Source organism: Pseudoliparis swirei, chromosome 24 (assembly GCF_029220125.1).
Source record: "Pseudoliparis swirei isolate HS2019 ecotype Mariana Trench chromosome 24, NWPU_hadal_v1, whole genome shotgun sequence".
In the NCBI taxonomy this organism is placed as follows: Eukaryota; Metazoa; Chordata; class Actinopteri; order Perciformes; family Liparidae; genus Pseudoliparis; species Pseudoliparis swirei.
The window spans coordinates 7,871,729-7,889,789 of NC_079411.1; the positions used below are offsets into that span (position 1 = coordinate 7,871,729).

Genomic DNA, 18,061 nt, shown 5'->3' on the forward strand with positions numbered 1-18,061 from the left:
ATTATATTTCATAATTTATGGAAACAATCTTCAATAGCGTCACTGTTATCAAGTGTAGAGTGAAATCATTCAATATCTACGTCAATGGGCTCCACATGAGTGGACTACACCTCGTACTTTGAAGAAAAAAGATTTGGAATAATTATTATGAATATTTTGTCATAATTTATGGAAACAATCTTCAATAGCATCACTGTTATCAAGTGTAGAGTGAAATCATTCTATTTCTACATCAATGGGCTCCACATGAATGGACTACACCTCTTACTTTGAAGAAAAAAGATTTGGAATAATTTTTATGAATATGTTGTCATAATTTATGGAAACAATCTTCAATAGCTTCACTGTTATCAAGTCTGGAGTGAAATCATTCAACATCTACATCAATGGGCTCCACATTAGTTGACTACACCTCTTACTTTGGAGAAAAAAGATTTTGAATAATTATTATGAATATTTTGATTTCATTTATGGAATCAATCTTCAATAGCATCACTATTATCAAGTGTAGAGTGAAATCATTCAACATCTACATCAATGGGCTCCACATAAGTGTACTACACCTGGCCGGCTATACCTCATGAATCATTATACCATGGGTTTAATCTTGTACGGCACGAGAGAGCAAATGGCCAGGCAAGGGTTAAAAAAGGTGAGTAATTATATTATTATTATAAATCTTAACATCAAGTTGTTTTGAAACAATCCATTTGAAAAAGCAGCTTTAGTTTTTGGTTGTTCCGTTGGAGGAAAAATACATAATGCATACTGGGTACATTCTATTTGAGTTTTGCAGCAAAATACAATTATTTTTCCATTTTTACGCATGTTGTCAGGTCACGTTTGATGACTATGATGGAGCCATTGGATTTGTCAACATAAGAAATGTGCACTGGAAGTTTGTGGTGAGTATGCAGCTGGTCATGTGGTACAATGTGCCTTTACAGCATTCATGTATGGCTCATTGTTGTGAGTGTATTTTAAGGTTATCAATCTTAAAATTGCTTTAAATATTTATAACAACCTACAATCAAGTCAATATAACTAAATCTACTTTAATGTTAAATACAAGTTTTATTACAAGTTAATGTAATTTTTCATAAATTGTCATTAATAAATGAAGAGACAATGAGATTGTATCTTTGTATCTAATGTAGCTGCATTGTGTACATGCACATCTGTAGCATGTGGATTGATTTTAAGACTGTTCTTTTAGTTTTAAATGTTTCCATGGTCATCATCCCTATCTTAATGAAATATATATATATAATTATTGTCCAATCAAAGCACTTGAATCATCCAACAGGATCCCGTTGGTAGTCCCCACTGCTACTCTAACAATTTGAGTTTTCTTTGATTGAGTATGACCCCATATTGTGGAACTTATTTTCAGACTAATATTCAGTACTTTCAAGTAAAATTTTAAAATATGCCTATTTAACGTGGTTTGTTTCTTTATTTACTCACAGTTGTGATTATCTTGTGTACAATAAATATACTTCCAATGTTGCTCATTCATTTAGGTTTTACATAAATAAAATGTATTATGTTATTATTGTTGCTGTTGTTGGTACGTTTAAAATATGGCATGCTTTAACACTATATTACTTTTTAAAACAGTATCTCCATGCCCTTTTAAACCGCATATTTGTGGTTGATCCTCTGCAAGGGTCAAATGAAGTTGACGACTCCAGAAAGGCTGGCCAAAGATGTGGGTAATATTAATTAGATTATGGGAAATATATAATGTTATTCACATCTTTAGTAAGGCCATAGAGTAAGTGCAAATGTAAACCAACATTATTTTCCTTTCATCCTGCAGACAGTATTTCAAAATGCGCCGGAACAGACTTGGAAAGGAGGACTGGGTTAACATCACAGCTGCCAGAAAGATGGCAGCAGTTGTGGGATCTTTGTCATGCAGGTTATTTAATGCAACCTTTTGTCTTTCTGATAGATTAAACAATATGCTGTTTTACTATGTAAATTCATACAAGGTGTGTTGTTTTGCCATTTGACAGATGGCCGAGATGACGGTGATGGAACTTCCAAAGATTCCGCAGCATTTTCGCATCAACTCATCTAAACAATCTATTGAAAAGCTAAGAAGAAACATGGCTGAAGACATTCTGAAACAATCAGGTTTTGTTAAAAATATGTAATCAATATTTGTTTGACTTAATACATAATTGACACTAATATACATGTCTTACTTTACATACACTGTCACTTTCAAATCACTGCTTGTACCTACACTTACATACTGTCTATTGCACTACCTGCTACTCCCATTTGTCTGTAGTTTAGTTTATTATATGTTACCATATGTGTAGTATATGTTATATGTTAGTATTATATGTATAGGTTGGTATATTTAGTAAGGTCATTATATGTTATTACATGTAAATTATGTTCAGAGTACTTGTACAGAGTGTATGTCATGTTATGTTATGTTATATTATGTTTGCTATGTTATGCTATGGTAGTTGTTGTGTGGTGCCTTGTCCTAAGAATTTCAGTGCCCAGTCTGACCCTGTGTCATTCTGTGCATCTGACAATAAAAGACTTGTAACTTGTAACTTTATTTCTAGTTTCAAAGGATGAGCTCTGTTCCTTCTGTGGAATTGCGGACCTGCCCAAAACTGCTGTTGATGCTGTTTGGGTGAGACTTGTTTTTAGACAATCTGAGTTGTGGATAATCTGTAGATAACCTGGAGTGAGTTTCAAAAAATAACATTAGTAATCAAATATGGTTAACTTGTATGCATAACGTGTTTCCTAAAGTTTCCATTTTTTAAATATGTTTAATTTATTTATCCCCATGTAGATTCAGTGTGGAACTTGCTCAAGATGGTTTCACACACTGTGCCTTAGGATGACAGCAGCACAAATACCAAACAAAAATACCCCTTGGTATTGTGTGTTGTGTAACTGAACACTTAGGAATGTGTATGTCTGACTTTGTCAGATGAACTTTAGTACCGAAAGTTTATCAAGTTAAATGTTGTTCAAGCCGAGCCAGTCATGTGTATTTTGGTATCTGATCGTTCATAAAGATTACATGTGGGAACTACTTGACTTCTATGGCTCTTATTATAATGTGTGTGGTACTATATTTTAATTTAAGACGTATAAAGTACAAAGAATAGGTTTACAATTGCACTAATTTGACCAAATCACTGATATTACCAGACTTTAAGTAATGACCACTGGGTTACATGTTTTCTCAGAAGAAGCAATTAGTTAATATAGGATCTATTGTTTGTTTGAGTATGTATAATAAATCATGAAAGTGCTCCTTAACCAATATGCTGGTTTCTGGAAAGCAAATAGGACACCGTTTTACATTGTATCGATGCTAAACACATTTCGGTTCAAAATAATCCAAATTGAACAAACAATCTTAAATACACATTGCTTTTTCATAATCAATAGATATCCGGGTGACTGATGAGAAAATGGTGCCACTTTACTTTGTCTTAAAAACGAAACTGAGATGATTAAAAGAGATCTTCTGAAGAAAGTATTGTAGTTTTACCAACACAGGATTGGTGGTTAAACATCATTATATTTAAAATTATGCAAATGCACATCATCAATATAGCTGATCTAGTACAACAAAGGAGAGGCAATTGATGTAGGAAATGTTGTCAGCCTACACTTTACTACAGTGAATATATTCAATATTGTCTCCATAAAATATTTAAAATAATTCATAATAACTATTCTAAATCTTTTTTCTTCAAAATAAGAGGTGTAGTACACTAATTCAATTCAATTCAATTCAGTTTATTTGTATAGCCCAATTTCACAAATTACAAATTTGTCTCGGAGTGCTTTACAATCTGTACACATAGACATCCCTGCCCCAAAACCTCACATCGGACCAGGAAAAACTCCCAAATAACCCTTCAGGGGGAAAAAAAAAGGGAAGAAACCTGCAGGAGAGCAACAGAGGAGGATCCCTCTCCAGGATGGACAGATGCAATAGATGTAATGTGTACAGAAGGACAGATTTAGAGTTAAAATACATTTAATGAATATGACAGAGTGTATGAATAGTTCATAGTAGGCATATTTCACGATGGAGACCTCCACGATCCATCAGGCAGATGGCGGTGGGGAGGAGGAGTGGGCGGAGTCTCAACAGTGGGCGGAGTCTCAACAGGACAGTGGCGCAGTCAGGAGCAGGAATTCCACGACCCAGACCTCGATGATCCATCAGGCAGATAGGATCTATGCCGTCTCATAGGGTCCGATGACCCCATGAGACGTGAAGTCAAAAGGACTACGGGGAGAAAGCAGAGTTAGTAACGTGTGATTGAGAGATGAAAATTCATCCTTAAGGAGAGAAAAAAGAGGAGATAGGTACTCAGTGCATCCTAAAACGTCCCCCGGCAGCTATAAGCCTATAGCAGCATATCAAGGGGCTGGACCAGGGCAAACCTGATTCAGCCCTAACTATAAGCTCTGTCAAGAGGAAGGTCTTAAGTCTACTCTTAAACGAGGTGACTGTGTCTGCCTCCCGGACTGAAATTGGAAGCTGGTTCCATAAAGAGGAGCTTGATAACTAAAGGCTCTGGCTCCCATTCTACTTTTTAAGACTCTAGGAACTACAAGTAGTCCCGCATTTAGTGAGCGTAGCTCTCTAGTGGGGCAATATGGTACTACAAGCTCCTTAAGATATGATGGTGCATCACCAATCAAGGCTTTGTACGTTAAGAGAAGAATTTTAAAAGTGATTCTTGATTTTACTGGGAGCCAGTGCAGAGCAGCTAGTGCAGGAGTGATGTGATCTCTTTTCTTAGTTTTAGTGAGAACACGAGCTGCAGCATTCTGGATCAACTGGAGGGACCTAAGAGATTTATTAGAGCAGCCTGATAATAAGGAGTTGCAGTAATCCAGTCTCGAAGTAACGAACGCGTGAACCAATTTTTCTGCATCTTTTTGAGACAAGATGTGCCTGATTTTTGAAATATTACGTAGATGAAAGAATGCAGTCCTTGAGATTTGCTTTACGTGGGAGTTAAAGGACAAGTCCCGATCAAAGATAACGCCAAGATTCTTTACAGTGGTGTTGGATGCCAGGGCAATGCCGTCTACAGAATCCACATCACCAGATAATTGATCTCTGAGGTGCTCAGGGCCGATTAAAATTACTTCGGTTTTGTCTGAGTTTAACATCAAGAAGTTGCAGGTCATCCATGTGTAATGTGGAGCCCATTGATGTAGATATTGAATGATTTCACTCTAGACTTGATAACAGTGATGCTATTGAAGATTGTTTCCATAAATATGACAACATATTCATAATAATTATTCAAAAACACATTTCTCCAAAGTAAGAGGTGTAGTCCACTAATGTGGAGCCCATTGATGTAGATGTTGAATGATTTCACTCTACACTTGATAATAGTGAAAGCTATTGAAGATTGTTTCCATAAATTATGACAAAATATTCATAAAAATTATTCCAAATCTTTTTTCTCCAAAGTAAGAGGTGTAGTCCACTCATGTGGAGCCCATTGATGTATATATTGAATGATTTCACTCTGGACTTGATAACAGTGACGCTATTGAAGATTGTTTCCATAAATTATGACAAAATATTCATAATAATTATTCCAAATCTTTTTTCTTCAAAGTAAGAGGTGTAGTCCACTCACGTGGAGCCCATTGACGTAGATGTTGAATGATTTCACTCTACACTTGATAACAGTGACGCTATTGAAGATTGTTTCCATAAATTATGACAAAATATTCATAATAACTATTCTAAATCTTTTTTCTTCAAAATCATAGGTGTAGTCCACTCATGTGGAGCCCATTGATGTAGATACAGAATGATTTCACTCTACACTTGATAATAATGAAGCTATTGAAGATTTTTTTCCATAAAATCTGAAAAAATATTCATAATAATTTTTCAAAAACACATTTCTCCAAAGTAAGAGGTGTAGTCCACCTATGTGGAGCCCATTGATGTAGGAAATGAATGGTTTCATCCAACACTTGATAACAGTGAAGCTATTGAAGTTTTTTCCCATAAAATATTAAATATAATTCATAATAATTATTTAAGATGAGTTTTTGTCAAAAAAAAACAGCTGTAGTACAACACAGGGTGGCCATTTGACGTATGGTATAAGTTCTGTCAGCCTTCACAATCTTTCAGTGGATATATTGAATATTTATGGAATATGTTTTTCCTGGATTGCTTTTTGCAGACGGTCCCTGGGCTTAGGTCTCACAGCTGATCGCACATTGAGACCAACGTTATTTATCGATCTCGGAGACCGGCTTTTTTTGGTAAAATGAAGGTTGTAGCTTGTTGTCGACATCACTACGATCACAGAGAGGTGTTTTTTGTGCTTTAACTCCGTTTCGTCAGAGAGCTATTGAGCCGGGAAGTCCGAATCTGTGAATATCTTTCTAACTTTACTGAACTCTCATGTTCCCATGTTATCAAAAATTATTCTTTTGGTTATTCTACATAAACGCCTACTACTCTGAATACCACGTATGCATGAATCACTCAACTAAATGTATTGTTTGTGTACGTTTGGAAATCAACCGTTTTTTATTCTGAAGTGAGAAAAAAACATTAATGTTTTAAGGGAGAAAGTGTCAATCTCACACCGGAACAACAAAAGAAATACTGCAGCCCTTATTTGACATGTGCGACGCAAATCAAATTTGGCCTGGCACCTCAGGTTGACGAGAGCTATTTGATGGCAGCATGCAAATGTTACAGAAACGGTTCAAAGGGGCCCATATATCTGAAATAGAATTGGACACTAATAGTATACGTGATCCAACAAGTTCAAAAACATATTTTACTGAGAAACACTAATTATTGTATCACTAAAAATTCACCAACGGCGTTACAGGCAGCGTTAAGACGAAAATTGCTTCACGCGAGGGTCCTACCGACTTCTCTGTCCATAGGAATGACGTCGTTGGAAGGGTAATCAGCTGATTCTGAGTGATCAAATGAACCAAAATAATATGGTTTTATCTGTCAAAAGACGGTTAACACCTAGCGACTACTGAAGACATTCGGGTTGGACATTGTTGACATGCTTTATTTGGGTAAGCACAGATCGCAAGGCTTCTGTATCGCGCGAACACGCGACCGTATTTATGCTAAGTCAGAGGAACCGAACGCTACCCAGCTAGCTAACGTTTAGGCCTGTTTGGCTGCTTTGTTCGTTTGTTGTTGTTGTCGTCGAAGGCTTTTTAGTAACAACTGCTGATATGGAGTGGCTCCTGTTATTTACCTGTAACTGTTAGAGCCACGTTTTAAGTGACGGGCACAAATAAATTACCGTTAACGTTTCAGCTAGCCGAAGCAAGCTAGCCGCCTGTAGCCACACAAGGAGCACAGATCGCGGTGGTCGCTGTTCTCCCGAAACGGCGAAAAACATCAGATGTCAAGTTATTTAATGTTCACTCTGGGTAGTATAACGTTAATGGTTTTAAGGCAGATAGCGAATGGATTTTGGACTGAGGACATTAAAATAGAAAGGAAAAATAAAACATATTGTACACTACCTATCTGTCAACAAAAAAAGATAATGATCATGGTTGTATTCGTTCATATAATAACATGGAGACAATATATTTGCTATATTCGTGGTCCAATGTCAAAGTCAATATCAATACTTTGTACATTTTTAGCTGTATTTACTTGTAAGTACGAGCATATGTATTGCTCACTCGTACCTCTGACATTTGTTATTGTGTGGTGGAATGGCGTCCAACCTATGAAACATTTGTAAACAGTCTTTACAGTTACAAAAAACAAACTACGTGTTGTGAAGAAAGACTGGTTACTATATGACACAAATCCATTGTTTTTAAAATATGTCATGAAATTTTAGGATTTGGTATATTATACAATAATGTTAGAACAAAGTCACTGCCAGACCGTTTTATTTAATACAAAAATGTAAATGGGATTTTAAAGATGTTTGTACGTTACCCGTAAGAATAGCTACAAATGTATTATGTATTGTTGGGGTTAAATTATGTTACAATGCTGATGTAAATGTAAGAATTTGTGACTATTTTTTTGTTTTCAAAAGGGTTTTATACGAAGCTATTTTTTAGGGTTAAACGGGTTAATTGAATGTATTTATTTCTCTATATTTTTTATATCTTTTAAAAATATACGGGGGTAGCCTTATTGATACAAATGTAGGATCGGCATAAACAAGCAATATGCTTTTACCTATGCCTTTTCAGTCATATTGTATTTAATTAATTTATTGTGTGTGTGGTGGCTGAATAAAAAAAATACTACTTGGAGGTCTGTAAAACTATGTTGTGTGTAACATTCTTTTGAAAACATAAAAAATCTTTTTTCTTTTCTAATTATTTCGTAGTCGAAATTAGTTGTTCTAGTATTGAACTTTGGGATAATTTAAAATCTCGTCACATAATAGAAACAACCTTTTTTTTGCAGCAATAGTCACATCCCAGTAAAGGCTACAGGCTCTACATTTTAGCTGCAACACATTAACGCTGAGTACACATTGTCTACCTTTTGAATGATCGCAGTCTGTGCATTCAATGAATGGGGCCAATGTGTGGACTCTAGACTGGTAGAAAGGACTCCATGCACTTTTTTTTTTTTTTTAAACAACACATCATACTGCCAATCGAATACCCTTGTATGCCGTGACAGTGAGCCTACATCTATAATACAAGAATTTTGAAACTGTAGTTAATTTTACTTTAATCTATCCTTTTCCTTCTGTGACGTGATGAAAAAGGCCTTGGACAGGACTCTTGATTAGTAAAGTCATTAAAACCATAGTCCAAACTGGGACATTACATGTGGTCCGATTATTTATTTGTCAGTTCAATGCAGAAGTTGTGTGACCTTTTTTAGGTGTCAGCTAATCTTTTCTTGTGTGTTTTCTGCAGACTGTCATCATGGACAAGATTTTGGAGGGTCTAGTGAGCTCCGATCACTCTGTTCCTGTGAAGAGGGCCATTGTGAAGAAGGTAGTGGAAGCAGCGGAGAAAGAGGTGACGGAGGAGCAGTGTCAGGCATTGTTTACTCTCACCACCCGCCTCATCTTGCTTGGTGAAGATGCCTTTCAGAGGCAGATCGGCTTCCAGGTTTTGGAAGCCTACGCACGTTACCACCGCCCAGAGTTTGAGCGTTTCTTCAGTAAAGACTTTGTCCTCGGTCTTCTCCAGCAAGGCTATGGCCAGCTGGACCGCAAACACCCAGCCATAATAGACTACATTCACTGCTGCCTGCGGCTGCTTATCAGCTGCCCCTCTGTGCTTGAGATCTTCAGCATTGTTCAGGTGGAGGTTTTAAGGATGGTGTGTGAGCGTCCGGAGCCGGCTCTTTGTGCCCACCTGAGCACTTTGATGTCAGACTTTGTGCAGTGCATCCCGAGGGAGAAGTCAGGCGTGTTGTTCTGCCAGCAGCTGGTGAGGACCATCAGTTACTTCCACTGCTTTGCCAGCCAAGAAGAGGAGCTGAGGGAGTACGTAGGTCAGGTGACAAAGGTTAGCACACTGCTGCAAAACATCTGGAAGGCTGATCCAGCCACGCTGCTTCCCTCACTGCAGGAAGTGTTTGCTATTATCTCTTCTACAGGTAAGGCTACTTTTGTCTTTCTTTCTTCTAAAACCTCTAGAATACATTGAGCAAAAACAACCATTACTTTTCTGGACGGTACGATTAGGGATACCTGGAATTAGGTACAGATGTTCTGAAGAAGCTGACCGTACGCACACATTTTGATTTATTCTTAGATTTCTAAATGTATCTACCAGTAATAAAAAAAAAATTGTATTTGCATTTGGCAACGTGACTTCCAACCATGACTTCTAACTCTCCCTCCATAGATCTTGGCAGTCATTTCAGGGTTGTTAGCACATGATTGTTGATTTTTAGGCATGTCCTCCTGAGCCGACTTGCGAGTGAGCAGCATAAAATAACAAGCAGCAGTTTCAATTATACACAGACACACTGACAGCATGTGTCAGTGAGCGATGTGAGCAGAGCCGCTTTGGGTTAAAAGGTCACCGCCTCATGTTCAGTTGCATTTTTTCAGGTGAGCTGTGCTTCTAAAAAGCTGCTGTCAAAATCCTGTCCCAATAACAACTCAGCAGATTCACACACTGAACGCGATACAAATATTACAGGAAATCATCAAAGGAATGCTGTGATGCAGGATATATGTTGTTGATGTACAGCTGCAGAGCAATGTAGGCCAACTTTAGTTTCACCCTCCTGTTACCTTCACATTTACTAACATATTTTACCCTCGGGGTCAATTTGACCCCAGCAATTAAAACCTCCAGAAAATTATTAGAATGAATATTGTTTCCTAAGTTTAAGTGTGAGGTACTTTATGTTTGTTTGTTGACTACCTAAATAGCCCTTTAAATATATAAAAAAGTTGATATTTCTTATATGTTTGACACAGTGAAAAACAGCCTGGGGTCAAATTGACCTCAAAGAACACCGACGTTAAACATTGAATGGGGTCAAATTGACCCTAAAGGTAACAGGAGGGTTAAGTGTGTTCTGTGTAGCTGGATTATGTACAAATAATTAGGTATTTCATAACTATCAGCAGATGGACAAAACAGGAAGAGCTTACATATAAAGCCTTAGTTAGTGGTGGTGTTCCACTCCATTATATCAAAAGGTAAAATATTCGTAAACATTTGACTGACATTCTTACATCACTACCACTACTCTCCACTGATCCCCAAATAAAAGTTGATATTGTGTCCTATGTACCATTTTGAGTGTGATTCATCTCTTGCAGACCCCTCCTTTGACCCTTCCATTGCTCTGGCCAGCCTGGTGCAGCACATCCCCGTCCAGATGATCACGGTGCTCATCAAGAGTCTCACCACGGACCACAATGTCAAAGATGCAAACATGACTAAAGCCCTCTGCAGGTTACCTCTCACATTGAAACATCCCGGATCAACGTTGCCCTAACATGACCACCATGTTTGCTCATTATTTTTAACTCTACATTCTTGTCTCTTTCCAGGATGATTGACTGGCTTTCTTGGCCTCTGGCTCAGCATGTTGACACCTGGGTCATTGCTCTGCTGAAGGGACTGGCTGCAGTTCAGAAGTTCACGATCCTCATCGACGTCACTCTGCTTAAAATTGAACTGGTTTGTAGTTGGAACTCCTCCTTTTGATTTATAGAAGAAGCGAGTCAGAAATTGCATTCTCAAAAGCTACACCGATGTTAAACTGTCGTAATAATTAAAGCTGGACTGCAGCATTTCTTTTCATTTAGATATATTACACTGGGCTGTATGAAGATGTTTTATTTATGTATTCATCCATAGGTATTCAGTCGTCTGTGGTACCCCATCGTGCGGCAGGGAGCGCTAGCGGTCCTCTCCCACATGCTGCTGAGCTTCCAGCACTCTCCTGAATCCTTCCATCTGGTAAGGGATCTCCTGCCTCCTCACAGCCCATTTCCCTCTCACACGGCCACTTTATTGGTTTCCTCCTCTTCTTCTTTTCTGGCTTAATTGACATCAAAGCTGCACAGACTTCTTTTCCCCGAACTCCGGGTTCGGCAGCACTCTCCCGCTAATGATGCGTGAAGCACTTAAATGTTGAGCAATGGCCCTTGCGTTTGACAAATTCATTAGTATCTAAAAATGTGAATATTCTCGAGAAGAGTCAGCAAATGAGACTGAACCCTCTGTGGGGTTCCTGATTTGCAACTGCCCTCTGGCTAACCATGGTGCATTTTTCTATGATTAATATTAGCAGTATTCCAGCACCAGGTGTCCTGACTGGTTTTCTCTGATCGTTATCCCTCCCCGTCCCAGGTTGTTTCACACGTGGTGCATCTTGTCCGGTCTTTGAGGACAGACGGTCTTCCCACCAGCAAAGCTTTCTTGCTGCAGTTCACTGAGCTCATACACTGCATGATGTACCAGTACTCCGGCTTCCCTGACCTCTATGACCACATACTAGAGGCCATCAAGGTAAAAGAGTATGCTTAATATGTTCTTGTGTCTATATGTATTTAGGAAACGTTGCTAACTAGTTCACTTTAGAAGGTGATTACATTTACATTGCGTACGTATTCAAAAGCTTTTAGACTTTATCTAAGAATTAAAATGTCTCTTCTTAGGATCTCCCCAAACCTGGAGAAGAGAAGATCAAGCTGGTGTTGAATCAAAGTGCCTGGACGTCCCAATCCAACTCATTCGCCTCGGGTCCTCTGAGGCAAGTTGGAAAGTCTGAGACCGGCAAGACTGGCCTGGTCAACCTGGGGAACACCTGCTTCCTGAACAGCATCATCCAGACGCTCTTCATGGCCACTGAGTGAGTTGTGGAGGCAAAGACACACGAACACTTGTTAACTTTTTAAAATATTTGTATCCTGAAACATAATGCATTAATTATGGGCAGTCCTGAGTGTAGTTAACCTTTTTTTTCTTTTTTTCTTCACAGTTTCAGGCGGCATGTTTTATCATTACATGTAAATGGTTCCAACATGCTAATGAAAAAGCTCCAGCTGCTCTTTGCTTTCCTTGCACACACTCAGGTTCGTGTTGACCGCTGTAATAGATGATACACAATAGATATACCAGGGTATTATGGCGAACAACAGTTGATGACACAACGACTCTGTGGTTTATGTCTGTTTCCTGCAGAGGGCAGCATACGCTCCCAAAAACGTCTTGGAAGCATCTCGGCCTCCCTGGTTCAATGTCGGCTTACAGCAGGACTGTTCTGAGTACCTCAGATTTCTTCTAGACAGGTACAGATTAGCTGAATCATAATTGGATCGTGTTAGTCGGATAGTGTGTCAGTTTCAAACACAGAATGACTTTTCCTTTGTTGTTCCCCTTTGCCAAATGAATGACATGAGGCATAGGGGAACAATAAGGAAAAGTAAATGCATCATTTTTGTGTCCCAATATGGAAAAGATGTTGATTAAAAAAAGCTTTTACTATTAAGAGTGCATAACGCTTTTAGAGTGGCTCAAATTCAAATGAATATTGCAGTTGTCTTTTTCTCCTGTAATGTTGAGTGCCCCTTGTCTCCTGATCTCAAGGTTACACGAAGAGGAGAAAACACTCCAGGTCCTGGAGTCGGTTAAGCCGAAGGTTGCTCCCCCTGTTGACAAGAGCAGCAAAGACCAAACTGGTCCGACTTCTCCAGAGAACGGCGATGAGTCGTCTTTGACTCCGGCAGAAGTCAAACCTGAGAATGACGGGAGGACTTTGATAGAAAGGGCGTTCGGTGGGAAGCTGATCACGGGCATTCGCTGTATGCAGTGCAACGGCATCTCTGAGAAGGAGGAGCCTTTTACAGACCTCTCTTTGGCTTTCTGTCCTTCTGCCTCTCCGGGCGGCTCTCAGCCGGAGGGGCCCTCTGAGGAACCCAAGGTGCTCTGTCAGGGATCCGTCAATGGCGGCAGTGAAATTCCAGAGTCAGCCTCGGCCAAAGCACCAGCGAGCAGTGTTCAGTTTGTGCCAGTGACCAATGAGCCTCCTCTGTCTGTGCCTGACTTGGTGAACTATTTCCTGGCTCCAGAGATCCTGGATGAAGAGAATGCCTATTTCTGTGAGAAGTGTAGCTCCCTCCAGCGGGCAGAGAGGACCATGAAAGTGGTGTCGGCACCTGAATACTTGATCCTCACCCTGCTGCGATTCTCATATGATGCCAAATGCCACGTCCGGAGGAAGATATTGGACAACGTCACCATCCCGCCACTCATGGGACTTCCGGTTCACGCCCCTTTAATGCCGACACAATGTTCCTCTTGCACCTCTTCCCCTCTACAAGTGGACTCCCCTGAGAGCAGTGAGAATCTGGCAAAGAAGCTCAAACCGTCTCAAATCGACGAGGAGGAAGAGGAGACGGAAAGAATAGTTGTAGCCGAGCAGATCGATAGCGGAGGCGAGATGTCAGTCCAGTCGGTGCCCTATGTCCTCAGCTCGGTGGTGATGCATTCTGGGATATCGTCGGAGAGTGGCCACTACTATTCTTACGGTCATAATATTAATGGAGCCGACGGAGCGCAGCATCCAGCCGACGACTTTGACCTCAAGGATGATTTAGGGAACGGCCACCCCGAGTGGAGCCTCTCCGCTTGCTCGGCTCTCTCCATTGCGCCCGAGCAAGGGAACGCGCTCCCTTATAGTGGCCAGGAGGCAAAGGATTGGCTGCTGTTCAATGATAGCCGAGTGACATTCACGTCCTTCCAATCGGTGCAGAACATTACAAACCGCTTCCCCAAGGACACGGCGTATGTGCTCATGTACAGGAAGCAGGAGCTACCCGGGCGGAAAGTAAACGGGGGACTCTCGGCAAACGGAATGAAATTGAGTGTTGAGCCTCCGCTGCAGAAAGAACTACTGGATGCTATAATCAAGGACAACAAGCTGTATTTACAGGTATGTGGGGGGTGAGCCTAAAAAATACTTCTCCCACATACATGCATTGTGTTACCCGTTTAAAATCGCTCCCTATAAATGATACTAATAAATGCTAGCCAAGTGGGAAGTGATTAGCATTAGAGCACATTTTTATCTGCTGCTAAGAGGTTCACTGGATATTTTGGGTGAAACCACTGTGCTTATTTTTCATGCTTTAAATGCATTCAACGCATGACATTAATACCACAAACCCCTCTAAGCTATTACGAAAGTCGAGGGTTGTGAAGAGGCTGAGTGAAAAGAGACCATACTTTAACAGAAGACGATGAGAGAATTTTATTTTTTAAATTTTTTTACTTGAAGCCAAATCCGAACTGTCCTGTTACAAGACGTGAGGTGTAATTTCACGAGTCATTGAACTGTGTTGTGTCGAGTTGACTTTCTAGTGCACTTGTATAAGCGAGTAAAGTAAATCACCTCTAGAGGGTGCTGTAATAATGTTAAGTGACTGCTCTGAATAATTCTCTTATATTGAATCATCAGTAATAAATTCACTATTTGGCATACTCGTATATTTTAGTCCCCTTCACTCGTAAAAAGTGATCTAACGCCGACACGTTTCTCTTCCCTCCATGCTGCCGATAGGAGCAGGAGCTCAATGCTCGGACCCAGGCTCTCCAGGCGCCGTCATCCTCCTGCTCTTTCAGGCCCAACGGTTCAGATGACAATAACCCACCGGGGAGCTGCGGCCCATCTGGTGGAGGTGGAGGGGGCGGGGGCTTCAATACCATTAGTAGACTGGTCTTCTGAAGGAAACACTTGCTGCAGGAAACCAGACCAAGGGGCACGAAGAGTCCAGAACTGATCATACCATCGATGTGCATATAACCTCATGAAAAGAGCACTGAAATGATCTAACGCACACGCACACGCACACACACACGCACACTCGCACACGCGGTGTCTGCGCTGATTTTGAAAATTACGTTGATTTTTGTTCCTTCTAAAATATTTTGAATACCACTGTTTCACTCATTATTTGATTGTAATTTATTTATTGAGATTATTTATTTGTGATCTCAACATTCATTCTTTCATTGAACTTCCACATTTTAAAACTTGAGACGGATAAAAAAAACGTATTGGTGCGAATGTATTCTCTCCCGTGAATGAAAAAAAGCGACAATAATAATCCATTGCATACATTGATAGATATGTGATACTGGTTGAGTCGCGAACATGCTCATGGTATCTGCTTGTTGCAGTGTTTATAATATTATCACATGAAAGCGTTCAACTGTGAGATAGATAGACTTTTTTGATTTGTAATAATTCTGAACATACAGCTCACAACCTTTTGTGCATTTTTCTGATTTGCATGCAGCTTTTCTTCACGAGCTGTTCTCTGATTTGAATGAAATTTTGATCTTTTTTGATGTGTGTTGCTTTGTTTTACAGGTTTCATATCCCATGCAATAAATGTAAATATGACAAACTATCATCACAGAATACAAAACTGTGTGGAAAATCGAATACTACATTTTGGTAATCTGCACGATAAAGGCATTTTCAACAAGAGTATTAGATGCTGACTGATGGGTTGGGTTTAAACATATTTAAGAGTTAACTGTTTTACAACCTGTTTTAATGTATTCCTCTGAGTTGATCGTTCAGGGAGACTTTTGTGTTCATGCTGATTTCATGTGCCTTTTTGATATATTTAATGCAGATTTTTGAAGAGGAATTTGTCAGGATACACGACTCAGCTGTACTGTGTTAATATTCATCCTGGCTTCACATGTCCATACAGTAAAAACAACCCTGTATACGTTGTATATTGTCTTACTTAATAACTAACTTATGTTGTAAAAGTGATGGGCAGAAGTTAGGGATTTAACTATAAATGTAATGGCTAACGTGACAATACAAATGTATAAAAAAAAAGAAATGAAGATGCAAGGCAATTATTAAATACTGAATTAAGGTTTAATAGGCAAAGCAGTAGATGGGTTCTTGAAACCCTGTGTTCATTTTTTGGGGAAATAATTGCCCATTGTACATAATTTATAATACTTTATTGCAGTATGTACAGACATTTTCAACCCTATAGGCAGTTTTCTTTAGATCTAGAAAATAACAAAATGATAAATTAGATGCTTCAAACTAAAAAGGGTGAAATTCAGTTTGTTATTGATACTACTAACCTCAACATTCCCACTCCAAATTTTGCAGTTGTTTATTGTCTCAGAAACTTTGTTGATTTAAAAAAAAAAAACTACTTGTACATTGTTGCACAACTCTTTAAAACAAGCACATTTTTGCTTTGACTGCAAAATATTGGTTGCATAAATGGAAGTGAGTTGAGACAAAGCAGTGTCTGAAAAAGGAACTGGGAAATCACATGCAATCACTTACTGTTCCCACGGGCAAAGGACCAATGACAGTTGTAATGTAGCAACAGCGAAGGTTTTACAAAGATGCCATTTATTACTAATTCGTAATTGATATGGGAAGAACAACTTTGTAATAGCACAAAATCAGGGCATTTGTGTGTGTGTGTGTGTGTGGGGGGGGGGGGGGGCAGAATAAATGTTTCTCAACTACTAATCAACCACAGCATGACACTTCACCATTTATGCTATGATATATCTTCTGTTCAATGTCATATTAGGATTTCATAATTGGAAGAAGATGTTTAGGTTTTGTTCATCTGATGTTATTACAATTCACTTTTGCACTGCACACAACAACTGAAGACATATGCACCTGTAACGCACAGCAACAAAGAGACAATGCTAAAGACAGCTTCACAGACACAAATGCTTAATTAATGAAGCATGATGCATCAAGAATGCTGTACACAAGCTATTTGTTGTTGTAACATGAGCACTGTAGTGCTAAATATATAAGGAGGCTAATTATGAAGAATTATTCATTAACTGGAATTGGTATATTGTGTCTACATCCTTTAATTGCTCCCTATTTCTTAATCAATACCGCAGAGGCTGTTGATGTACAATGGCAATGTCATTAATCATGGACTAACAAGAAACATCCTTTGGGGGAAGTGTTTACCATGACAATGGCATTCCAGTATGATTCCTCATGCACCATTCGGAGTCTACAGGGATCTCGTCTTTGCAAGTGAATTAGACTAGTTGTGGATGCTGAGTCCGGTATAATGATCAGATATAGTAAACCAAATCAATATTCCTACTTGAACAAATTGCCTGTATCTACCATTGTGGTGTTGGACAGTTGCTGATAAACTACTGATCTATCTATTTTATAATCCAGTTCAAAAAGAGAATGACATGATGACAACATATATATCTGTTATAAATTATAGTTTCAAAGCATTGATAACAAGTTAAAAAAAGGACTAAATATTTAATACTGACTTAAGATGTATGTATACAACAATAACAATTAATGCCACAGAAGATATATGCCATTATATGATACCTTAGACGAGGTACGTAAATTAGTACATTGTTCCTTCCTTCATTACATGATTTTATAACGAGTTTTCTTTACGGAATCAACACGCATTATGGATAATGTAGTTTAGGCGTGCAATGATTCCTTGGGACGTTTCGTTTCAGACGGAAGTGGGTCCTTTCTTTGTCTTCCCTGCGATTGTCTTGATCC

The 18,061-nt window shown here is 39.1% G+C and overlaps 1 protein-coding gene and 1 long non-coding RNA gene across 2 annotated transcripts; both read left to right on the plus strand.

Annotated features, from left to right (window-relative positions):
• The first annotated feature begins 498 nt into the window (after nucleotides 1-498).
• LOC130190514 (uncharacterized) lies at nucleotides 499-1,883 on the plus strand. Its single transcript, XR_008830981.1, has 3 exons — nucleotides 499-652; nucleotides 837-905; nucleotides 1,823-1,883. It is a non-coding gene; the product is annotated as an uncharacterized LOC130190514 (long non-coding RNA).
• Nucleotides 1,884-6,981: 5,098 nt separating this feature from the next.
• usp38 (ubiquitin specific peptidase 38) lies at nucleotides 6,982-16,243 on the plus strand. Its single transcript, XM_056408458.1, has 11 exons — nucleotides 6,982-7,092; nucleotides 8,932-9,622; nucleotides 10,806-10,941; nucleotides 11,040-11,169; nucleotides 11,350-11,451; nucleotides 11,845-12,003; nucleotides 12,153-12,346; nucleotides 12,476-12,569; nucleotides 12,679-12,785; nucleotides 13,084-14,428; nucleotides 15,056-16,243. The coding sequence occupies exons 2-11, from the start codon at nucleotides 8,941-8,943 to the stop codon at nucleotides 15,218-15,220; spliced, it is 3,114 nt and encodes a 1,037-aa protein (XP_056264433.1). The 5' UTR covers nucleotides 6,982-7,092; nucleotides 8,932-8,940; the 3' UTR covers nucleotides 15,221-16,243.
• Nucleotides 16,244-18,061: the final 1,818 nt, after the last annotated feature.

Bases quoted from the DNA above. Each gene is read 5' to 3' on its own strand.
- usp38 (XM_056408458.1), top strand. From the start codon at position 8,941: ATGGACAAGATTTTGGAGGGTCTAGTGAGCTCCGATCACTCTGTTCCT. The intron at 12,004-12,152 runs GTAAAAGAGTAT...GTCTCTTCTTAG, and splicing joins ACATACTAGAGGCCATCAAG to GATCTCCCCAAACCTGGAGA. The intron at 12,347-12,475 runs GTGAGTTGTGGA...TTTTCTTCACAG, and splicing joins ACGCTCTTCATGGCCACTGA to TTTCAGGCGGCATGTTTTAT.